Source organism: Lepisosteus platostomus, chromosome 13, assembly GCF_059453375.1.
Source record: "Lepisosteus platostomus isolate fLepPlt1 chromosome 13, fLepPlt1.hap1, whole genome shotgun sequence".
In the NCBI taxonomy this organism is placed as follows: domain Eukaryota; kingdom Metazoa; phylum Chordata; class Actinopteri; order Semionotiformes; family Lepisosteidae; genus Lepisosteus; species Lepisosteus platostomus.
The window spans coordinates 3,514,526-3,539,448 of NC_142623.1; the positions used below are offsets into that span (position 1 = coordinate 3,514,526).

The following is a 24,923-nucleotide window of genomic DNA, read 5'->3' on the forward strand; positions in this document are numbered from 1 at the left end:
GTCTAATTCGATTTTATTGTTACCCCTGCCGCCCTGAACACTAAACCACAATGGTACAGTCCTGAAGTAAAAATGAGATTTCCGAAAATTGGACATTTTGAAACTGGGGCCATTTTGGATCCCACGGAGAACACCGCTATAGGGTTGAACTGGACGGATAACCGGAGCCAAGATGGCGCTCAAAGAAACACAGTTTCATACCCTTGTTTATCTTCTGTAGAGGGGCGGATAACCCATTCGCCTGCGAAGGACGCGATTGGACAAAAGGGGGAAAGACGGCCGCCCGCTACGGTCCGAGCTAGTCTCTGATTGGCTCCAGCGGTGTCAATCCAGGTTCCCGGTTGTGGCTAGGGCTGCGTAGCGCCCGGTAGACAGGCCGTGGCTGTGTCTGGAGGTAAAATGGCGCTGACTCAAGGAACAAAGAAAAAAGTTTGTTATTATTATGACGGTAAGGGTAAAGTTTAAGTTGTATTTTCCTAAAACCCGGCCGGCGTAACGTGCACGCACGGAGATATTCGCCGGGAGGGCTGCGTTTATCGTCTCTTTTAAAGCCTTTTTTTGGGGGGAGGAGGAGGGGGGGTGAGTCCGCCGGCCAAGCGCTCATAGAGCCATGCAGCATCTCGTACCCCCTCCTTCCCGCAGTAAGAGGGCTGCCGGGCAACGTAGTTAAAATCATGGCCAGGATAAGTTGAAGCGGGGTCTAAATTTGAATTATCGATGCACATTGGTCTCCGGCGGCTTTTCGAGCGTTTGCATGCTGGTTTTCTTCCCCCCCAGTCCCGCGTCATACTGGCCATCATAATAATCCCGAAGTCGCCCGTCTCCCCTCGGCGACCGGGTTACCTGAGTCGGTAAAAAGACGGGCTGCTGCGTCTCTTTTATTTATTTATTTTTACCCCCCCGGAGGGGTCGACATGCCGCACACCCGGGGAGTGAAAAAAGAGGCTTAATTATTGATGCTGTGCGGGTTTTTTTTTGTTTTGTTTTTTGTTTTTTCCCGGCGGTGGATGCAGCCGCTGTGAATCGATTTGCAGCGGGGCGGCGGGATGCGTCAAGGCGGGGGAGCGAGGTCTTCCTCTCCCTTGTGCTCGTTTGACACCAGCCCCCCCCCCGCCCTCTAGACAGGGCTGAAGTGGCCCCTCCATCAGGCATCTCCCCGCCGGAGAAGGGCTCCTGCGTGGGCTCGCTGTGTGGGGGCGCCTTGCCTCCTCGGCCCTGTCGCCCGGTGTGGCTTGACACGCACGGACCGCCATGGGTGGACTCGCTCCTCCGAGCCTGTAATAGTCATGCCAGGGCAGCTGGCCTTGCAACCACCGAGCAACAGCAAGTTGCTTAAATCGTTGCTTTAGTTTCTCCAAAGATGCACCTTTTTTTTTTTATCTCGGGAGGTTGGTTTGTTTTTATGGCAATAATACAGAACATGCACAATGAGAGGGGCTGTAAAGTCTGTAGGAGCAGAGGGGTGAAGATCAGAGCCAGTTCAGAAAAAGGCTCTTCTGAAGAAGCAGGTTTTTAGCAGTTTGCTGAGGGGTGTAAGAGAACAAAAAAACGATCAGTAAAATCTTCAGGCAGCGGTCTGGTTTGGATCCATCGCATTAATAAACACGCAAAGATTGTGGTATGTACCTTGTGTTGCTTATAACTATTCCTGATACTAACCCAGCACCTTTTTTGGAGGGTGCACCTATCTTTTTATGAGCAGTGTTTTGCCTTTCTTTGAGCACAGATGATAAGTGTACACAGAGGTGGTAGTTTGATGTCCTCTGAGGGTTTAGCTTGTGTCATATGTACGATCGTGGTGCTGACTGTAAAACTTGTGGCGCTTGGTTAATTCTGAACGTTGCCATAAAATGTAGGTTTTGGTCCAGTGGAGTTCATCGTGGATACATTATAAAGAAGCGAAGGCCGATCTGCCCATCTAGTCCTTTCTCTGGTTGGTAGCTAATTGATCCAATGTCCTTATTCAGCTGTTTCTTGAAAGAAACCAGGGTTTCGGCATCAGCAGTATGACTTGGTAGCTTGTTGTGCACTCCCACAACTCTTGATGTAAAGTAAGACAGCCTCCTATCTGAGTTTGCTATGCACTTCCGCGTGTGACCTCTGGGTGGTGTTTCACTGCTCATTTTGAAGATGTCCTTTAGGATGATGGTGTCAGTGCCTTTGAGTATATTCAGCCTTTGATTCGAGTACAGTAGTGTTCTCTGTTCAAGACAGGTTTTTTTATCGTCATGTATTCATTTGTGGTAGTGCTCTAAGCTCGTAAAACTTTATATGTGGTTTTAATTACTGTTCTCAGTGTATGGTCTGTAACGTTTTCTGGTCCTCCAACATACCAGTGTTCATCTCCTAGATCGTTTCAAAGTAGATACATTTGTTTGACTGGCACATTGTTGAGGAATCTGGATTTTGAAGATGAATGCTTTTGTTTATGTTGCTGTTGGTTTCGCGAATGCCAAAGCAATTCTAATGCAGCTCCTTCCCATCTTCCCTGCCCTCGTAGGGGATGTTGGGAACTATTACTACGGTCAGGGTCACCCCATGAAGCCACACCGAATCCGGATGACCCACAACTTGCTCCTGAACTATGGGCTGTACAGGAAGATGGAAATTTATGTAAGTACGAGAGTGTTTCTCTCTCTCTCTTTTACTCTCAGGGTAATGTTGCTGCGTGCATTAGTAACTTATAAACCCTGTCCCGTCCCTGTTCCAGTTGTGCCAGTTGTGTGTTTATTTAGGGTTTCTGTTTGTGCTCCGGTAATGAGATAGGAATAAATAATATGGTGAAGTATTAAAATATTTGCCAAACAGACCTCAAACTACAGGGTTTTCGAGGGAGCAAATTGTAGTGGCTGTCCATGATGCCTTGTTAAAAGAGTAAATAATCTGGTACTGTTGTCATGTTCAAGCATTCATAGTGTTCCCATGATGCCTCTTTAGGTTTAGTTATTTGTTATGTTCAATATTCATCATGTGTCTTGTGTATCTTTTTCACTCACTGATGACCATCAATTTTCCTCAGTTGCGAGAGTTTCATAAAGTTTCAGACTTGGTATTTAATCTTATGTATGTTTTTTTTTTTATTTCTTAATGGACTAAATGTAACACAAAGAGTACCTCCTTTTATTTGGCAGGAAAGCACGTTTCCTATCTGGGACACCGAAGGAAGTAAGGGAAGGCTGTTGACATGGATGGGCTGCAAGGGGCCTGGTCCCAGGACGACCCTGTCGGGATTTTGGGAAGTGCGGCTTCTTTCCGTGTGTTCACGTTCCCGTTCCCCTGTCTCCTTAGCGTCCGCACAAGGCGAACGCCGAGGAGATGACCAAGTACCACAGCGACGACTACATCAAGTTCCTGAGGTCGATCCGCCCGGACAACATGTCGGAGTACAGCAAGCAGATGCAGAGATGTGAGTAGAGGCCAGCGGAGCCCTGCGCAGCCCATCGACGGGCGTTGAGGAGGAGGAGGGATGAGACGGAGGTAACGTGAGGGTTGTTGGCCGTGGACGTTGATAGACGGTAGCCAGTTGCCGCGGTGCACGTTGGGGCGAGGTCGCCCGTGTAGGGAGTCTTCCCCAGATGTGAGGTTGGGAAGTGTGTGCCCCGCTCCCAGCCCCGACGTGTGGCTTGATGCCCTTTTCCGGCGCTCCTCGGTGTCCCAGTAAAGGTGGTTTCGGTGCGGAGTGGGTGTCAGTGCATGCACTTGGAAAAACTTTGCATTAAAACGCCTCTCCAACAGAGAGGCTAACAAGACTTTCTGTCTCCCTGCAGCAAGGTCCTGTTCCTCCCGATATGGCTGAAAACTCAAAGAGTAGAGAACTATGAAGCACGCTCCGTGGTCTTAATGATCTCATTGTCATGTCTGGAAAGTGAAAGATTTCAGTTGCAAGTTGCCCTTGATTTCCATCTGAAGATCATACTTCTTTCTTGTTGCGTTGCAGTTAACGTGGGAGAAGACTGTCCTGTGTTCGATGGGCTTTTCGAGTTCTGCCAGCTGTCCACGGGAGGTTCAGTGGGTCGGTTTCAAGTTTTGTTGGTCTGAGAAGCATTTATTTTTAAAAGACTAATCTGAAAGTTAATGTTTTAATGAAGTGATTATTTTTTTTGTAGTCTGTATGATTATCCCGTTTAACTGTAGTAGTTCTGTGAAGTAAATTGGAGTTGATGGGAACAAAGCGGTACGAGTTGTTCAAGTGTGAATGTGCTATAACCACACCTACACTTGCTTTGAACAGTTGTGGTTATCGTTGTCTTGTTTTAGTCACGTTAGCCAGGGGAGATTAACTTCCTCTCTCCCAAGTCAAGCAGCTCAAGATGAATAAATGTAATGCTCTTAAAAGAGAACAACGGGGTTAGTGTGATCAAAAAGAATGATGTCCTGTTAACTAAAATTCCTGCCGTGTTGTGATACTGTTACCATTTGGAGCTCAGGAATAGGGAAGAGGCGTGCAAAACAGCTGTTTATAACTTTGTATGTAGTCCTTTCTGGGGGTTGGCACTAAGAAGTAACTGTTTTCTCTCTGTAGCTGGGGCAGTGAAACTAAACAAGCAGCAGACTGATATAGCCATCAACTGGGCTGGCGGGCTTCACCACGCCAAGAAATCAGAGGCTTCTGGGTTTTGCTACGTGAACGATATTGTCCTAGCCATCCTGGAGCTGTTGAAGTAAGCTGAGGTGTCCCTTTTTTTGTTTTGAGCTGAGCATGTTGTTTTTAAACTCCACTCAGAACAGTGACCATGGCTGTTCATTATTAAAGTTGTTTTTGATTCGTTGTGGTATTTTATAATACTTTTCATCTTTGGAATTACAATGGAAGGGAAAAAAATCAAGTTTACTTTCTGCGTTTTGTTATTTTGCGTAATTTTGGAATCCCCCTTGTCCTGCCTAGGAGGTGATGCAGGTTTACCTGACTTGTCTGTTTTAGATACCACCAAAGAGTCCTCTACATCGACATTGATATACACCACGGAGATGGCGTGGAGGAAGCTTTCTACACCACAGACCGAGTCATGACTGTGTCCTTTCATAAATACGGAGAATACTTCCCTGGCACTGGAGATCTCCGAGTGAGTGACAAAAGGGTTTTTCACATCTTTGACAATGTACAGTGCGTTTTGGAGCACGTGGCTTTCCTGCCCTGCAGAATGTGCCCACAATACATTTAACTCTGCAAGTGGCTTTCCGATTAGGCGAAGTCAAGCTGGACTGCTTTCCCAAAATAGTTGTGCGGTAGAGAATTCAGTGCACGGGCACAAAAGTGTACTAATTGATCGGGGAATTCATCAATTGCTTATGTGTTGCAATTCATTTCTGGGAGTCTGGAGTGATGGACTAGTGAATATATCCATTGCCTTTCTTGTCCGTCCTTTATCTGCGTATGACAAAAATTGATATCGTAGTTGAAAGGTTTTACTGTTTTGTGAGGAGCATTAAAACTTTTAAACATGGGAGTAGAATCATGCCTTTCTTCTGTCTCGCCTGCTGGGTTCTAGTTCATACGTATACAGGCTGTGTTTTTTTGTAAGTGCATTGATGGCAAAAATCCCCCTTGTTCTTGTGCAGGACATTGGAGCGGGCAAGGGCAAGTATTATGCTGTGAACTACCCACTCAGGGATGGAATAGATGATGAGTCTTATGAAGCCATATTTAAACCAGTAAGTTGCCTTTTCTTCCAATAAAACCTGTGAGGGTTACCTTTATGAAACGGATAGTAAGGCTTTAGTTGCATAACTTAGTTTAATTTATACCTAATTAATGAATGACCCATTTACAGTAAAATTCTGTAAAAAGTTAAAGCATCTATACAAAACACATTTGTGTTCATAGACTCTTAACACGCATCCTGATCTGAACATAGGTAGCGATTTCGTTACTATTGAATATCTATGGTGATTTAATATGCCAGCGAACCTCAGTTTCTTATGAATTGATTATTTTTAGTACATGCTTGTTGTACAACACGTTGGATATTATTGAATATATGTTGAATGTAAGAAACAGCTGGGTGAGATCCTTGGAGAGAGCAGTTAAGATAATTGCTACCAAAAGGATGCTGGATGGGTTGAATGGCCATCTCTCGTGTGTGACTGTTGTCGTATGCTTCATATACATTGCTCACTGCACCGGATCCTTGCTTACAATGCGTCTCTGCCTGTTTTAGATCATGGCCAAAGTGATGGAGATGTACCAGCCGAGCGCGGTTGTGCTTCAGTGTGGTGCGGACTCGTTATCTGGGGACAGGCTTGGGTGTTTCAACCTGACAATTAAAGGTACATGTGCCCCAGCAATGCGGCCAGACATCGCACAGGCTGAATGACGGGGACAGCTTTATACGTAGTATTCGTGTGCCCCAGTTCCTGGTGGATCTCGCATCTGTCTTTGGTTGTCGGATTTGTTTGGCGATGTCTAAAACTATACAAGGTTGCTTCTGCAAGTGCAGAAATGATCTAATGTTGGGTGTGGCTGCCCTGCAGCTCCCCTAAAGTGTACTCTCCATGATATAGTGTAAATGAAACCTCTTAAACAGTTCAGGTCTGGGAGAACTGATGACGTTTTATTTAATGCTGTGTAGTTTTTACCATAGCATTCGTACCACACTGAGCATGACATTTCAGTGATGTTAAAACTTAAAACAGTTTTAGTACCCTTGGAAAAAGTCTACATTTTGTGTTCTGAAATGGCACCTTAGGAGGCAGAGTTCCAAAAGTTCCTCCTTTGAAGTCCCTGTAGTAGTTTTTTTTGTTCATGTTTTGCATTTTTATGCAATGATAAGCTTACATGCGTGGTCAGTTCCTTTGAAGTCAATTTCCATTGATTCTGTTTTATACTCTTGTGCCGAGGCCGGTCACGCCGTGCTAAGCTCCTAGGTTATTGAGCAAAGAACTCGTAAAAACCGGGTCTTCTTGTTGCGACGCTGCCTCATGTCCAGTGGGAGAGACGAAGGCAGGTTGTGCTCGTCGCCCTGCGCCTCGTCTTCCCTTTTGCTTCGCACGCTGTCGGCCTGTTTCTCTGCTCACGGCTGCGTGGGTTTTTCCGGGTCCCGCGATTCAAGCCCGGTTTGATCTCTGTGTTTCAGGCCACGCCAAGTGTGTGGAGTACATGAAGAGCTTCAACCTCCCCCTGCTGATGCTGGGGGGCGGAGGCTACACCATCCGCAACGTGGCACGCTGCTGGACGTACGAGACCGCCGTGGCGCTGGACAGCACCATTCCCAACGGTCAGTCCTGCCGCGGGGCAGCTGGAGGCCTTGGCGTTTTTCGAGCAGGGCGGTGCTTCACCGGCACACCTGGGATTGGTATCTTTTGGAACATGCTAAATCAGAAATTAGAAGTTACCCTTTTATCTTGAAAATCAGATTTTGTCAGACTTTGGTTTGGAAATCTGTGCTGCTTGTTACCAAGTGTTTTTGCAAGATTGCAAGACGTTTTACTCCTCTTCACTTTCTTCTCATTTGCTTGAGGGAAAAAACTTCACTCAGTTGTATAGCAAGCAATAACTTTTAAGACTCCTTTTCAAATTCCTTACATTTGTCTTCTGATCTTTCCTTGCTTTGTAGAGCTACCCTATAACGATTACTTTGAATACTTTGGACCTGATTTCAAGCTCCACATCAGCCCCTCAAACATGACTAACCAGAACACAAATGATTACCTGGAGAAAATAAAGTAAGTGATTTGTTTTTCTTCTGGTTTTTAACCAGTTTCTGTACACATGCATAGTTTCGAGCCCTGAAAGTGTGTCTGCTGCAAGTAAAAGCTGTAATGCTAACAACACATTTATCCAAAGCATCCTAGATTTGCAACCATTGTTGCAGCTAGGCATTTTACTTCACTCAGCCTGCTGTAGTAACTTTCTGAAGTGTACAACAACAGTGTCTCACCTGTGATTTGAACCCACAATCTTTTGCTGAGAGGCCCAGAGCCCGAAACACTATACCACTATACTGCCCGTGGTTGGAAATAAGCACTAAAATGTTGTTGCATGAGAACCGTTCTGTGCCTGGGTGGACAGGTGCCTGTCTCGGCTGCTTCATGTGCTCATCCAGGTTGTGTGGCGTGCGGGTGTCTTGGCGCGGGCTGGGCGGGCGAGCTCACGGGTGCGATTTCCCCGCAGGCAGCGCCTGTTCGAAAACCTGCGCATGCTGCCCCACGCGCCAGGGGTGCAGATGCAGGCCATCCCCGAGGACGCCGTGCAGGAGGACAGTGGGGACGAGGAAGAGGAGGACCCCGACAAGCGCATCTCCAGTGAGTGGGTCCCTGGGGGTGGGGGGCGCGGGCAGAGGGTGGTAGACTGACAGATCTGGGCCTTTTAAGGTTTGAGAGGCTTGAATAAAACAATCGGTGTATACAATTAAGTATTATATAAGATAAAGTAGTCTAATGCAGCTAAGGGTACATCTTCACTTGAAATGCGTGCCCACTGTAGATACATGAACTGTTAGCCATGTGGTAAGAGAATCGGTGACCATTCTCTTTTGTTTTCTGAATCTTTTTTTTTAAATATCGCCCATTTGAATGTAGGTAGGGATTTTGTTTTGCGTCCTGTGTAAAGTGTGGATCGGGCTGTTGCCGGTCCTGGTTGAGGAATGGCGGCGCCGGAGGCCCGGGCCCTGTGTCTTGACACGGGATGAGCGTTCGGTCCCTGTGTGGCAGTGTGTGATACGGTCAGTTGACGCGCGGAAACCCTCAGTCTGACGGCCCGCTTGTTTGCTGCAGTCCGGGCTCACGACAAGAGGATAGCCTGTGATGAGGAGTTCTCGGACTCCGAGGATGAAGGCCAGGGTGGCAGAAAGAACGCTGCCAGTTTCAAGAAGGCAAAGAGAGTGAAAACGGAGGAGGAGAAGGATGGAGAGGAGAAGAAGGGTGGGTGACGAGATGAAACCAGTTTTCTGAGCTTAATCACTGGTATGAGGTTATTTTGTAGATGTGAGAAATTCTCTAAAGTGATAAATTCATGTGTATCCCGTTTCTAAACATCCCTTTTAATGACCATGTTTGCCCCCTTATTCATTTTTTAACTTGTCTCAATTATTTATGAAGGGTTTGATTTAAGGTGTGTAAGTTAAGAACCAGGCTACACAAGTGGAAACTAAAGGAAAGTGCATTTTAAAGCAGAGAACAGCAAGCACTTTTTTTTATAGTGTTACTTGATGATTTTACCTTCAACCTGCTACCCTGATTGGCTGAATAGTTAGAAACGAGAGGAGCCATTCTTGTGTTCTAAAGTGAAAGAAGGCTTGAAGGCTCATATGGCATGTTTTATTTCAGATGTAAAAGAGGAGGAGAAAGCCGCAGAAGAAAAAATGGAAACAAAGGGGTAGGTGTTTTTAAGATCTGCTACGACACTAGAAACACATGGGTTCCAACAAATGAAAACTGGTCCAACTATTAGATAAAAATCAATTTAATCTTGTTTGGATCGCTGCTCCAGCATGATTAGAGTATCTTGTTTAAAGATCACTTGGTTAGCTATATGTCATCAGAGCGTATATCATATAACAGGATTATATGGCCAACAGTAGGAAGAAAGCATGGTTTGTGCATCCGGCATTCAATCCCTCTGTTTCCAAGAAATTCTCACAGCAGGTATGGTGATTCTGCGGTTCTTCCAAGCGTGGCTCACCTTGCAGCAGAATCAGTCTGCTTTAGCTTTTCCTTTCTAGGCTAGCCATTTCAACTGTGAGTTAAGTGCTTCCGATTTGTTATCTACACAATAACGTATTAGATATTAGCACATTACGTCTAGTGGATAGCTAAAGCTTTGTTCTATTAAACAGGTCTGTGGTGTAGTTTACTTCCAAATGTGGAAGGAACAAAAGGATTCTGTTTGGGTAGGTGTTTTCTGCTATTCTTGATTAAGACTGCTCCCAGCAATCTGTGATCTAAATGCTCTGGTATGGAATTGTAAAAGGTTATTAAGTGGGAGACCAGTGCTGGTAAAACTGGGCACTGCTAAAAAAGATTTTCTTCACTCCACAGGGCAAAGGAGGAACTGAAGATGGCATGAGACAGCTGCTAGCCTGGGTCTTTTCAGCATTGCATGAAATTCCAGTAGAGAGAGAGCCCTTTAGAAATCCACATTGAAATGATACCGAGACTATGTAAATTATTTTCTAAATGCATTTTAATAATTGAGTTCTAATAAGGACTAAAAAAAAGTGGAGTTATTTTTTTTTTAATGCCACTGATTTGGGATTTTTTTGTTCCTGTTCAAGCAAAACTATTTAAAATGTTTAAGATCACAATTCTCTTCTGAAAACTCCCTTTAATGAAGCAGGCTGAAATGATACAGACCAGGGGTGTAACAACATTTATAAAGTTAGTAGAAACCTTAAACCTTAACTTTTTTTTTTCCTTATACATTTTAGGTCTTTGTTCAGCTTCAGTAAGTTATTTAAATCATGGCATTTCTGAAGGACATGTGGCTTCTACAGTTTCATTAATGTACACCATGTTGCCACTTAGTTTAGTAACTGTTGTGTTCTGCAGAGGTTTAACATCAGTATTCGAAGAATTTGTGGGGCCTTAGGTTTGTCGTTTTTAAAGATCTGTCAGTCTGGATTTCATTTAATTCCCCGAACACATAACAAAAACCGGACAGCTGAACTGACTTCAGTTTTCTATAATGTGAATTGTAACCGATTCAGCACCATTTTGGAATAATTGAGATTCCACCTGCGGCAGTAACAATAGGAAGAAACTAGCGATGTAGCGGCTACTTTCGGTTTTTAGCCATGCGTATCTCCTGTTCTCTTGATAACCAAATAACCATGTGGTGAGAGCAGCAAGGTAGTCCTTCATCTTGTTAAAAGCAGTTCTGCGTGGATCCCCCCCACGATGGTAACCATCCGCCGCCGCGGTGTGGCCGGTTAGGAAATGAAAGGTACTGTTAAAAATGACTTTGGGCGGGCTGGGTGCTCTCCCCCTCGGTGACAGGAGGGATGATGTCCCACTATTCCTGATTCAGTCTGCTAAACCTGTGGTCCGCTTGCTTGTCTCCAGGACCTGAGTCTGCCTCCCGGGCCTCCCCAGGAGTGCTGCGGTTGCAATTCAGAAAGGAAATTGAGACCTAACGTTACTTTGAACAGCCAGAGTGCATAAAGACCAGCTTGTGCAGCCGCCTGCCGCTCAGAGTGAAACGCTCGAGGCTGAACGTGTTCAGTGTAGACGGTGTCCTCGTCGGAGCTGCAGAGTGAGAATGCAGGTCCTTGGAATCAGTGTTGCAGAAGAAGCTGGCTTGTTTGTTTTGCAGCTCTCAAAGTCTTTTTGTTATTATTATTATTATTATTATTATTATTATTATTATTCAAAGGGGCCTGGTCGTGTAGCAGTTTTAAATTGTATGCGATCGATGATTTTGAGGTGCGTGAAGAAGAGTCCAAAGTTTTGAAGGAAGGGGGGAACCCTTGTTAGGTTGATCTGTAAGTAAAGCAACTTCGAAAAAGACTTTTTCCATCTGGGTTAGCTTTCAATCTTGGATATCTGTCGGAGGGATGGATTTTAATCCTGCCTCCGCGATCGTTCCTTCGGGGATGGTTTTAAGTTCCCGCTGCAGAACGTCAGTCTGGTCAACCAGAAGTGAAGGTGTTATTCTTGGTGATGAAATTTCCATGTGTTAGACCGAAGCTGTGCTGTATGTTGTGCTCTCTTACAACTGTACTGTCTCACATTTCTTCCAGGAGCTCTGAGAGCGGGTGTGATGTCGTAAGAGAGTTTTTTTTTCCTTCCTCTTGAAATACTTATTTTACTTTTTGGAAATATTTGTATTGAAATGGAAAAGAATTTCTACCTGGCAATGTTTTTTGTTCTGTATTTTAAATAAAGTATGTGGTTTACCTATTGCACTGTGTTGGGCCTCGCATCTTTGCACTGCAGAAGACGACGTTGCAGAGAAGGGCGGGACAAGGATGTCTGAGTGTGAATATAAAAATGTTGGAGCCTTCATTAACACTTGCATGTTTGTTTTGGGTAGGTATTGTGGTTTTTTCCAACCTTATATCGGTGAAGAGGAATGCAGTTCCAGTGCTGTATGTAACCACTAGAGGTCGCACTTTCAACATTTTTAAAAGCAGGAAAGAAAGGGCAGACGGGACACTGCTACCCTCAGCCTGGAGAGAGTCTTGGGAGTCTTATAAAGCTGCCTATAATAGCAGGGAGCAGCGATTAGAAAAACATGTTAACGCCCCTTAATTAAGCAACTGCTGGAACCAATTAAGTGATTCAGAGCCAATGGCAGTCCAGGACTGGAACTGGAATTCCCTGCTCTAACTGAGTCATAAAATAGATCAAGAACTACTCCTATAAAAGACATCTCAGGTCCTAGGGTTGTTAAGGAACTAGACTCGGAACCCCTGAATTAAAAACTTTTAGAGACCAAGATAGAATGTGCCAATATTGGTCTGTTAAGTTTTCAGTCCAGCTGAGTTTAAATGAAACCCCTAATAGCAAAAGTAATCATAACAGACGTCAGTTACAAGCTGACCTACCAAATAGCAGGTCATAAAATGCTTGCAATATGTTATATACCTATAGCAGTTCGGGATCCTATAGACATTCAACCTTTTCTAATTAGCAATCGTCGTGTTTTTAATAAGGGATCCGTGAGTTAACGGTTGAGGAACTGGGGGCCAGTCTGAGCCCGCGTACGAATCCCCCATTCCCACCTGCAGTGCGTCAGTGAAGCGGGCGGGGGGTTATTTCTGGAGGTAAGAAATCCCTCGTTTCGTCCTGCGTGGCTGGTTCACTGAGGGTGTGTTTGCGTGCGTTGGGACCGAGTCTCCCTCGACAGGCCTGTGCGCTTCGCTGGGTTTGTACGCCTTCCTCGTACTTCAGGTTGAAGGTGTGAATAAAACTGGTGCGGGCATAAACACCCTGAAGGACACAAATATTAATTTTTTTTATAGACAAAATTTCAGATGTATTTCAGAGAGGGTGCAATGTAATCACCATAATAGTCATCAAGAACCTATTATAATAATACTTCAGAGCTGGGTTGACCTAAAGCATAATCAGTAGCAAGTAGGAGTCTGTATTTTCATGATCATATGCATATAGCTGATGCACTGAAGAAGTGGACTCTCTTAGTAGTGCCCTGTGGTGACCACTTCCATTAGTTTGTGCAATTAGTGTACAAACCATTACATATATCCATGGTTGGATTTTTTTTGTCATTGTGTGTGTGTTGAGGAAATTATTATAACTGACATATAACTGAGTTCTATAAAGTTCCCTACAGTATGTAAATACCGGCACATTGTATTCGTGAAACCCTGACGCTGCAATTTTAACATATGACCTCAAGAGGGCAATAGTGCTCCTTCTCAGAAAACGTTTGGTCGATTTAAGTGCCTTTAGCGAATATGATTTTGAGAGCAATTTCGGTGGGAGGTGGGTGTCTGGAACAATTTGCTATTTTAATAAAAAAAAATGAACTTGCTAGGTTAAGGGAGGTGGGGAGAGTTTACCACACACTCTCTGTCTGTTTATTCCCTTGCTTGATCCAGGAAGAAGTTGCTTCACCTGAATATTTGCATTTTTATTGCAGTCACAAGTTTGGCTGATTATTCCACTGACAAAACACAGAGGTTAAGCTGGGAATAAACAGTTCAAATGAATCTTCTCATTAAGCCATAAGTAATGAAGGGTTTGGTTGTAAAACTGAGAGTTGGGCTGGAGCACAAAGCAGTTTCCAGGAGCAGGACTGGGAGCCAGCGCTCGAGTGAATGAGAAAGAAGGAAAAGTTACAAACAGGCCGAATTGCTTCCTCTCATCTGGCCTGTTCGGTAGGAAGTAGTAATTGCCAATGTCTTCCAGCTGTTTCCCGAAAGAGGCCTGGGTGTCGGCTCCTACCCCATGCCTGGATAGCTTGTTCCACACCTCCACCACCCTTTGGGTAAAGTAGTGCATAGTGCATCTTGTGCTCAGTTTTAAATGCACTTCCACATCTTGCAAAATCATTTTGATGTTGTAAAAGCTTGGTAATACATGTACTCAAGTTTGACTGGATTTGAGTACATTTTGCAATTTAAGTACATATTTGCAAATGAGGAGCCTTCGTCGGGTGTGGCTCCACAGCTGAAATGTTGTTTCTTTTCTTTTTTTGGCATGGAATAAACCTTTACTTGTTCTTTGACGCAGCTACAGTACCTACTTGATATATTTGCAGACTTAAAGTAACCATAGTGAACTTTTGTGGTGATTTGTCCTGAACTTCATGAAACTTGAATTAAGCCTCACTCTCTCAGAGCCCACTGGTCCACCATTTACCTGTGATGTCATGCAGTGATCGTGTCAAGCTGCAGTAACAGATATTAGGATAGTCAAACACTGCGGCACACCTGTTAGTTCTGTGGCTACATGCTGGCGTTACTGCAGTCTGTGTTGTGTTATGTACTATAAAGACAGTATATCATTTTGACAGAGATTATTTGGTCTTTAAATATATATATAGGTATAAATCCAATCCTGACAAAAGGAGCTGGTTACTTTCTTAACTGGACCAGTTTAACAGCTTCTCCCAACTCTTCAGGTGCTGCTCCTGTTTTAAAGAGACATAGAAAACCTGCAGATACACCAGCCTTCCAGGAACAGGACTGGACCACCTGGCATGAACCTTTTCCTGTTAATATGTTCACTGTTTCTTGGGGAAAAAAAATATTTTGTCAACAGCTGCAATTCTACAGAAAGCATTGCTGAGCTAATAAGAGAGAGGTTCCAGGTTCCTAGTTTGTGATGTAAAACACAGAAGGCAGCCCTGTGGAGGGAAACTAAAACAGCCGATCTGAGCCTCAGGAATTTCAAGCCGTCGAAAAGACTGAATTTGCGTTTCGTTCTCTTTAGATAAAACACGCAGTACAACAGACAGAACGGCAAAGCAGCTGAACTGCAAAAGTGCTAAATATTGCCCGTGTTTGATCAGTGTTTTCTGTACCCAATTACAGAGCTGAGATTAGAAAGTGCATCTACACAGCTCTGAAATCACACAGATGTGCAAAGCAAACAACTGGCCCGGGGCACAGTGTTCAGAGTTCTGGGCTGTGAAAATTGGAAATCATTTATATCTTTGCTGTGTGGTGTGCTTCAGACAGGCTGAGATGAGAGGTATATATCTTGAACAGGTAGTTACTGACAGCTTCTGTAGAAACAGATGGGTAGGATTATGGGAAAATGATTTCAGGCTGCAGGTCCATTAAGGAATTGCTCTTCAGTATGTTTTATGTATTTATTTATACATTTTATTATTATTATTATGGAAACAAACAACGCATAACAGACCCACACCAGATCATTCTGAATTGCTCAGTTTACATAATACGCTAAAAATAAATGTAACCTGTCTCATGATTACAATGTAATCAGGAAATTTGATAAAATATTGATAAAATGTATATCATAATAATATAAAATAGAAAAATATATGTACGTTTTGACACTTCTTTGACTTAATAAAGCAGTTCTGCTTTCACTGTAAACTTACACCCATGGACATCTCTTTGCTGTACTCTTCTATAATAATAATAATAATAATAATATTGGATTATACAATTTTAATAGCATTTGGGATACAATAGGAAAGCAAAGCAATTAAATGAAAATCCTCCTAAAGAAGAAGGTTTTGAATTTTGATTTGAAAGTGTTTAGGCAAGGCAACTCTGTGATCCGGGGATAGATCCCCTCTCGAAAAGAGTAGGGGTGTAACCCCGGTGTCCTGGCCAAATTTCCAATTGGCCCTTACTAATCATGGCCTCCTAATAATCCCCCTCTATGAATTGGCTACATTACTCTGCTCTCCTCCCCACTGATAGCTGATGTGTGGTGAGCGTTCTGGCGCACTATGGCTGCCGTCGCATCATCCAGGTGGATGCTGCACATTGGTGGTGGTGGAGGGGAGTTCCCATTACCTGTAAAGCGCTTTGAGTGGAGTGTCCAGAAAAAGCGCTATATAAGTGTAAGCAATTATTATTATTATTATTAATTGGTGGACAAACAGGAAAAGAGAATTAGATGAATGATGCTTGCGAGGTGGAAAGTAAGACAGGCAGGTAGGTAATGAGGTGCCGAACCATGCAGAGCCTTATAGGAGAGCACAAGGACTTTGAAGTCGACATGAAACCTGACAGGAAGCCAGTGCAAGGACTTCAGGACAGGAGTGATGTGATCACTTGCACTAGACCTGGTCAGGATTCTGGCTGCTGAATTCTTGATGCAGAGAGGTTTGTTTAGGGTGGATTTAGATACCCCAGAGAGTAGGTCACTACAGTAATCAATATGAGAGTACACAAAAGTGTTGACCAGCTTTTCAGCAACAGTTAGCAGCAACATAGGATGTAGTCTGGCAATATTTCTGAAGTGGAAGAATGATGTTTTTACATTATTGGACATTCAATTCAGAGTTAAATTAAACTACAGCGCCATCCACAGATAGCTGTAGGGTTACTGCACCGACTTTACAAACTTGAGAAGCATGGACAGTTTCAACTAATTTGTCTCCGGTCGCTCCTTTAAATAAATAAATTAGTTGTTATAGTGCATTCTTGAGCCTTTTCACTTCTAATCTTAATGCATTTTAAAAGGTCCACCTCCCACCTCTATGATGGGTGCGGTGCAGAGGTCACGTGACTCTTGGGGGGGACACAGTACAGGTCAGGTGACTTCTGGTACAGGAAACAAGTCACATGACCCATGGGCCAGTGAGCAGTAGAAGTCACAGGACCTCCGAGAAGCAATGGAGTTCCACCAACATTAGTCCTGAAGATGTCTGATCTTTTATAAGGTGTTCTCAGCTACTGATACAAAATTATTCATTTTACAATAACTATTCAGTATTTGAAATAAGAAAATTCTTTCCTATCCTTTTATTCCCTTGGCTTTTTAAGACTCAACGTGCTTTATTATGCATTCCAAGAAATGCTCTGTGGAGATGTGCTTTGAATCTCAAGTTAGAACTGCTTTCAGATTCACTCTTAGTTTTGGCACAGTGGTTAGGACAAGTGTTCCAGAGCTGAAAAATGTTCCAGTATCACGCTGTACAAATAAAATAGGCTGATGCACATATTAGTCTTGCTCTCATCTGAAATTGGTATAGCTTCTTAATTATGTCAAGAAATTACACAAGTGGCGATTACACAAGTGGCGATTCCTAATTAGCTTCCCAAAAAAATCAGATGAACATGACAAACACTCCGCTTCTAAGAAAACGCATGGGACAGATCTGGACACTGACAGTTTTAAACCTCCTGATGATACAAAATTAACATGAGTGAACAGTAACGTTGCACCTGTTACCACAACACTGAACAGGCGATCTGCTGTCACCACTCCACCAGCCTCTCTCTGCAAAAAGAATCACATCCTATGCAAGTAATGCATCGTGAGAAGGGAAGAAAGGTTACAAATGAGACGAGGCCAGATGGACCATCTGGCCTGGTTAGTGGTTAGAAGCTAATTGAGCCATCAATCCCAAGTCTACAGCCCTTTCTTCATGGAAACCAGGGTATCAGCCTCAGGCACCTGGCCGAGTGGCTTGTGTCACAGCAGGCAGCAGGCCTGCTGAGCCCCAACGCCCCTTACCAACAATGACCACTTATGTGATAATGGAGTTACTGTGGAAAAAGTCATTTATTTTAATTTTAACCTTCATGTAAGAAGCCTACATTCTCCAGCCACCCCCCTCTACGCAAGAGAAAAGCAAGGTTCATGTTCGACAGAAATGGTTGAAACATAGCTCTCTGGCACTCTCAGTAACAATCATCATCATCATCAAGCACAATTCCAGCAGTCAAAACAGCATCTGAGTGAAATGCTTTAAGACTGGCGTGGCACTGATCTTTTTCTCCACTCTTTCCTGAATTATTAGCTCAACGTTTAGCTCCCATTTTGCGTTTAAAATCCTATTCTTTTACAGATGATGCACCTCACACCAGTTACAACAAAGGATGTTCTCTTAACGCTGTTCAGGCCGCCTCAGACTGGGAGCGCGTGTCCTCTTGAACAGTCTTCAAGCCTGTCTAAAATCTGAACACCACACCCAGCACGCCTGGGCACGGACCGTGCGCTACAGCGGTGCTCGCTGCAGACGGCGCAGCGTGGCGGGGCGGCAGCAGGAAGTGTGCGCTTCCCTTTCGCACTTCTGCAGGGTGCAGCGGCACACGCCGCGGCCGCCGGCGCTCGAAGGCAGCCCGCCGACATCCGGGAGCGTCTTCTCGAGCAGCCCGGGACCCCGTGCTCGGGCCTGGCTACCTGCCAGTCAGATCAGCCCGACGAGCCCAACCTCACACGCTAGCTGCGGTAGAGTCACCAGGGCAGAACACCAGCCTGCTGCCGACGGCTCTGAGAAAGATGCCCTAGCGTTTGAAGTGAACTTTTCAACTTTCCTTCCATCATATAGCACATTTCCCCCTTCGGTACAAAGTCATTCAGAACTATGAAACCAAGTGGATTGTCTGCTGAAACGGGCTTGGGCAGCTTCACACAGCTCAAGCTAGGATATCTTCACACCCATCAGCACCCATACTCTGCTGTCCGGCAGGCCAGGACCCCCGCGGACAGCCCTGCGGTTTAACTGACCATTACAAAACCATAACACTAGATTTTCTTCAAAAGAAAGAGCAGTATTCTTCAGCTGAAAGCCCGTTGAGACTAATTTGGCAAGAGCAAAGGCACTGAACACCCCGTGTAAACTTACACATCCAGTCTAGCCAGCTCTGATGGAAAACAATTGACTTTGCATCAGATGATTACATGAAAAGGTCCCAATTCTCAAACGACCGGCAGAATGAAGTGAGCCTGGAAGAGCCCGCTCCTGCGTCAGGCACAAATTAACATCAAGCTGGACACAAAACTGGCCCGTCCCCCTGCCGATGGAAAGTTTACATCGCAGAGGTAATCATGCAGCCTCCTTCAGCCCAGGAGAGGCTCTTTTAAGGCGTCGGGCAAGGTAACCCAATGGAAATAAGCCTTCACTTGCAAATTTTAGCCACCTTTTGCACTTCGATTTTGCCTCGGCCTTCAGTGAGCAAACTCCCTCCCCATCAGACCTCTGTGGTTTGGCAACAGAAGATGCCACTGACGGGAGTAAAGCCTGCTTCCTAGAGGAAGAACAAAGGTGAGGGAAGTTCTAGAGACATCTCTGCAGGTATGTAGGGGGGTTTACAATTGTTCTAATTACAAGAGTGCACTCTGCTTGCCCCACAACCCCCTTTCTCACACTGCCACACCCCCAGATCCCAGCTGGGCCCTAGAGCAGACCTTCCAAGGCCCATGTCTGCTGATCTCTGGACCTACGGCAGCAGAGCCCCCCACTACCATCCCCAAAACTGAACACATACTATTAGGAGTTCCAGCCATCAAATGCAACACCTTCAACTCTTAACCTTGAAGCCATCCTTAGCTCTTGTGGAGCCAAGATGGCAAGAAAACCAATGGTTTACTGCGAAGCACCAGGAATAGGAAATTAGGAAGCCCAAAACTGAAGGGTCATCAACGGGGTACCAGGGCCAATGACAGCACAGTCAACAGTGTTAATGCACCGCCCCCTCAGTGTTCTGAACTGCAAAAACATTTCACCAATTTTAGCTCATTTGCACTCTTACCTGAATCTGAACTACGGCCATCTCCATGCAGCTGAAGTCCACAGTCATTTACACGGTTGCGAACTCCCTGAACTTTCTGGGATTACTTCATTCAACGAACAGCACAAACTACACGGGATGTGAATCAGAAGAGACAAGAAGTCCAAGAGTCTGAAAATAAAGCTTTTATAAAAACCTCAAACCCCTTTTTTTTATGAAAAGAAATGGGCATTTCATCATGAAACATTAAGACTAGATGAAAAAGTCAATTAAAAAAAACATGATATGAGTTTTGAGACTGCAGTAAGTCTGTATCCTGTAAGGAGAGGAAATGGAAGGAAAAAAACCCTCCTGATATTTTAAGCAGACAAATATATGCAACTTCACCACCCTACAATAAGAGACTTAATACCCGAAGAATCACTGGCCCAGGCAGGTAAAATCCCCCAACTGACCATGTTAGGAACTTTGGGAAGGGAATATAAACCTTCTTCTCCGTTTCACCTTCTTTAGCACAACATGTTGCACAGGAAATCCTGTACTACTTTTGTAGCTTTGCAGATCAAGAGACGGCAAAGTCAATGCCAGCCGTGTGCATGGCCAGAAGCGAACCAGACCTTGAACTCTGCACCTTCTGCACAGGTCAAACCGCAGCAGAGCGGTTTAATTCACAGCATCAGCAGCGATATCCCTGAAGACCCCCCGCCACCGGGCCAGCGGTTTTGCAAGCGTTCCGGGCCAGACAGAATTGAAACTTGCTGAGCTAGGTGGGATTCTACTAAACGGGACAGGACTAAATGGCCTCACTTAACTCCACAAACATGCAGCACTCACAATGGAAACGAACAAGCTAGCAAACAGCACAAAAAACCATGCGCCGCCTTCAAAATCTCTGCATTGTGCAGCGGTAGAATAGAGGTGCCACAACAGCAGCCAGATTAGCCCCTACACAGAGCTCTGGGCCGCAACGGTAATCACACAGGAGCACAAAAGATTAAGCTCAATTAGACGGTACACAACAGGCCTCCATGGATCCAACATTTATTTACCCTCGTTAAAAGTTACAATAAAACCATGAACATCCTTAAAACGTTAGCAAAATAAAGAACCAAAAATTGGCTAAAAACGTATTTACAGAGACGAAAAAGCAGATATAAAGGCTCACATTATACATACAACCCCCAGCCCCCACTAAATTTGAAATGTGAACACAGCAGACCGAAAGCTTGTGGTTTTTAGCCAAAAAATTAAAATACAATGTAAACAAAACAAAAGGACTATAAGCTTCTCATTAAAATGTTTTGTTTCTCTATACATCACAAAATACTTTATATTGGGGTGGGGTAAAACAGGAATGTTGAACTCTTAAAAGTTGATAAAGGCTCTGAAAATGGTTTCCTGTTGTGTGAACAGTCATTTCAGCTGGAGAAGTCCTTTCAAGCTTCACTGATGTTGTGGAGATCGCGATCTCGAGAGATGAAGAAAAAAAAATAGAGGGCTGCCACACCATTAAAAAAAAAAGATAAGTTTTCATCTTCTGGCAAAGGAATCAAATTGGAAGGAGGTGCAAAGTCGGATGAGTTTTACAATCCCCACCTGTTTACAATACATCCAGCTTCAGGTCCGGAAACCTGGGCATTGCTTGAGGTTTTTTTTTCCTGCAGAACTGGCAATGGGAGTCGTTTCGTTTTATGGAGAAGCGACCTGGGCTGTGAGCATCGGTAGTTAATGGGATGGTGGTTTTTTTTATCAGGTTGTTATTGTTGTTGTTGGTGTTTTTTTTTTTTAAAGAACGTGGCACAAGTCTTTTTTTTATATATATATATAATTTTCCGAGAGAGAAAGAGATTGAAAGAGGAAAAAAAAAACAGTTCACAAAGTTCCGAAATCGAGATCACTCCTCCTTCTGTTCAGAAGGCGTCGAGCTGGGCTCTTCCTTCTCTGCGGCCGCTGTGGTCGCCTCTGCGGCCGCCGCCTCCGGCTCGGTCTCCTCCGCGGCCGCGGCCGTCTCCTCCTCGGCTTTCCCCGCGGGCTCCTCGCTGGCTTTTCCTCCCTGCTCCTCGGCGGCGTCGGACGCGGCGGCGGCCTCCTCCTTCGCCTCGGCCGGCGTCGTGCTCTCCTTGGACTCGCTGGCCGTGGCTTCGGCGGCGGCGGCGGCGTCTCCGCCCTCGGCAGCGCCGTCAGCCTTGTCCTCGGCCGAGGGGGAGGCGGCGGCGGCGGCGGCGGTCGCGGCCGCCTCGTCCTTCGCGCCTTCCCCGCTGCCCTTCTTGGTCTTCTTCATCGACAGGCCCTTGAACTTGAAGGAGTTCTTCAGGGAGAACTTCTTTTTCTTCTTCTTTGGCGTCTCCTTGGCCGCCTCCCCCTCGGGCTTGGCCGCCTCGCCCTCGGCGGCGGGCGCCGGCTCGATGGCGTCCCCGGCGCCCGTCTCCTTCACCGCCTCGGCGGACCCGTTGCCGTTGGCCGCCGCGTCGCCCTCCGCCTTGGCGGACACGTCCCCATTGGTCTTCACATGGCCATTTTCCTGAGAGGCAGGGGGGGGAAAAGGCAGAATACCGTCTCAAAACCGTATACTACACGGACCACGCATGCACAGATTAACAAACTTGGTTTTTTTTTCTCCCCCGGACAGAAGTCTTTCACCCAGGGACGGCAGTGTCAACACTATCCGTCTCGTAGAAAAGACGTGCATTGTAGGTAGGATGCAGCAACCCGACACGGATTTCACCTTTTCGAAGGGCGCGCCTAGCCGGCCGAGGCGCAGCTCACGGCCCTCGCCGCTGGGGGGCGCTACAGCACCGCGTAAAAGACCGAGCCGTGCGACAAAGCCAAGCGGTGCAACAAAAGAATTAAAAATGCTCACCAAAGCGCCAAGGCAATGCACCAGCGTGTCTCTCAACCCGGGTTGAGGAGACCCCCAAAAAGGTTTATTCCACCCTGGAGCGGCTGGGAGCTTTTAGCCGCCGAGCTTTGCATTAGGGTCCGCAAACTAAGACCAAGATTGGCGCCTTTCAGCACCGCCCCCCCATTTCTGTAGAGAACCAGTCTCCCAATAAAGCAGCAGTTGCAGGCAAAAACTAAGACCATTTGGGTCACAAAACACCCAAATCACTCGACGGACGCCGAGACGCGATAAAGCACCCCAGCGGTCACGTTGGGCGCAACGCAGGAAGAGGAGGGGGGGCAGACAAAAGCATCTCTCCCGTCGCCCACGGTATCGATCGGCGGTGGCAGCTGCACGCCCGTCGCCGTGCAAAACCCAGCGCGCCGCGTTTGCAGCCTCCGTGCACGCCAACCCCCTCTGCACGGTGGCGGAGCGAGCCGCCAGATGCGCCCCGCTTCCAGCGCGCACACCCTGGGGGGCGGCGGCTGAGCACCCCGCTTTGTCCAGGCTACCCATCTAACCGGGCTTCCAGCGCCGGCTTGATGATGGCACCCCACCAGGCAGCCCCCCAAAACCCCTCGTCCAAACACAGCAATGCATGTCGACGCGGGGCACCCGTGTACCCCGATTTTAAAGGAGAGTGGAGTGGAGGGGGGGTGGGGGTCAGGCTTTGGCCCCGACACACGGGGGATTGAGGAACAATAGAGAACTGAACATCCTGGTCACAGAGGGGCGACTTTCGTGTCGCCCCGCTCAGAAATCCTACACTTATCTTTTACATATATAAAAATTAATCATCACGACACTCAGCGCTCAGGAGAGCCCCCGCCTCCGCGCTGCTGATTAAATTGCTACACCCTCCCCCGAAAAAAAAAACAACAAAAGTTCCAACCAACCTAAAATGCAACCAGGTCGGTCCCTCACTTTTTCAAGCCCAAGTTTATTTAATTTGTACGTTTTGCGTTCACGTTTTAAAACGCCCACGGGTGGCACAGAAGGAGACGGCGCTCACCTGCCCGTTGGTCTTGGCAGCCGCAGGGTCCGCGGCAGCCTGCTTGGACTCAACGACGACTCCCTTGGACAGCTGGGAACCCATCCTTCAGATCTTCAAACGGTGCGGTCTTCCTCGGGTTTTTTTTGTTTGGTTTTTTTTAAATAAAAAATAAAAGCAAAAAAAAGCAAAAACAAAATCACTTAAAAAAAAAAACACGAATTAAAAATTCCAATCCGGGACCAGAGGAAGCGAGCAAGAAAAAAAAAACGAGTTTTCTTTTTTTTAAAAAAAAAAAAATCCTTTTGCGATCTTTATTGGCGAGGTAAGAAATGTAGTTAAAAGTTCCGCTATAAAACACGCACACCCGTGCACCTTACTCCCCAGCAAGTTCACCGAAAACTACAGATGGGCTCGCCAGCCCAGCCTCACAAATAACGTGCTAACCCCTCCTACAAGGCGTGAGCCTGCCGAAGGACTACCAATCTCGTAGTTTCGGGGGGAAGGGGGGCTTTTTTTTTCCGCCAAAGGGGATTTTATTACAGCAATCGGTTTGGTCATCGTGAGACGAGATGGCTTGGAAGTTGCACTGGTGGTGGTGGTGGGGACAAGTTTCATCCCCTCCTCCTCCTCTCTTTGAGCCCAGGGATCGGCGAGGCTGGGTTTGAAGCGAAGGCGGGGGGGGGGGTCGTTTTTGTATTTAAATATATTTGTTTTCATAAAAAAATAAATAAAGAGAAGGCGTCTCGTTTGCTGTTGCTCTCGGGTCTTGAGCGATACGCGCCCGTGGAAAACGCGTTCGCTCGTTCAACCTGTTTTATTTTTCTCCTTTTTTACGTTTTCATTTTCCTTACGGGTTCGCCGTAACGAAAGGAAGGAGTGGCTCTCTCTCCTCTCTCACTCTTTTTTTTTTACACTATTTGTTTTCGATGTAATCGGAGTTTAAACGCCGACCCGGGGCTGCGGCTAGCGAGGTTTTCGATAACCGATAAGGCTGCACGATGACCCGCTGGGTTTGCACCGGGGCGGAGGGGGCTTGCCGGCAGAGGTACCCTTCTCTGTTGTTGTTTTTTGCTCTTGCTACCCCGCAAGTCGTCTTAAAAACTCACCGAAAGGTACTTAAAACATTATTTATGTCTCCCCCCACCACCGTGCTTCTAACTTCAGCGGCGTCTCCTCCTTCCCCGCGCGGACTCGCTGGAGCACGTCACGTCACGCACGCGTGGGGGGGGGGGGTTCTTTAATTCCAGCTGCGCTTCCCTTAATCAACTTTGACAATAACAGAAAAGAAAAGCCGTGATTGCGCTCCCATAATCTGGTTAAAGAGTCCGTCCGAGAGGATGCAAGCCCTGTCTCGGTCACTAGCCGATACCCCCTGCCCCCCCTTGTAAACTAAAGTAATTTGGAAAAAAAAAATAAAATAAAAAATCCCCAGATCTGCCAAGATATCAGCTGGTAGTTTTGACCTTAGTCCACAAATCGAAGA

General features: G+C 45.9%; 2 protein-coding genes across 4 annotated transcripts; one reads left to right on the forward strand and one right to left on the reverse strand.

Moving 5' to 3' along the window:
* Positions 1 to 293: 293 nt before the first annotated feature.
* On the forward strand, positions 294 to 11,837 carry hdac1 (histone deacetylase 1). Of its 3 annotated transcripts, XM_088602616.1 has the most exons (15): positions 294 to 448; positions 2,501 to 2,613; positions 3,289 to 3,406; positions 3,938 to 4,012; positions 4,523 to 4,661; positions 4,922 to 5,063; positions 5,560 to 5,652; positions 6,159 to 6,267; positions 7,074 to 7,214; positions 7,554 to 7,662; positions 8,111 to 8,241; positions 8,713 to 8,859; positions 9,265 to 9,313; positions 9,774 to 9,827; positions 9,976 to 11,837. In XM_088602616.1, exons 1-14 carry the CDS (start codon positions 400 to 402, stop codon positions 9,784 to 9,786), a joined length of 1,428 nt encoding a protein of 475 aa, XP_088458742.1. In that variant the 5' UTR covers positions 294 to 399; the 3' UTR covers positions 9,787 to 9,827; positions 9,976 to 11,837. The 3 variants fall into 3 exon arrangements, 2 of the variants coding, with proteins under 2 accessions (XP_088458742.1, XP_088458741.1); XR_015925892.1 differs by lacking the exon at positions 9,774 to 9,827 and having other exon boundaries at positions 8,713 to 8,901; XM_088602615.1 differs by lacking the exon at positions 9,774 to 9,827.
* Positions 11,838 to 20,589: 8,752 nt separating this feature from the next.
* On the reverse strand, positions 20,590 to 24,032 carry LOC148649655 (myristoylated alanine-rich C-kinase substrate-like). Its single transcript, XM_088602617.1, has 2 exons — positions 23,459 to 24,032; positions 20,590 to 22,086 (listed from the first exon to the last, which is right to left on the reverse strand). Exons 1-2 carry the CDS (start codon positions 23,540 to 23,542, stop codon positions 21,460 to 21,462), a joined length of 711 nt encoding a protein of 236 aa, XP_088458743.1. The 5' UTR covers positions 23,543 to 24,032; the 3' UTR covers positions 20,590 to 21,459.
* Positions 24,033 to 24,923: the final 891 nt, after the last annotated feature.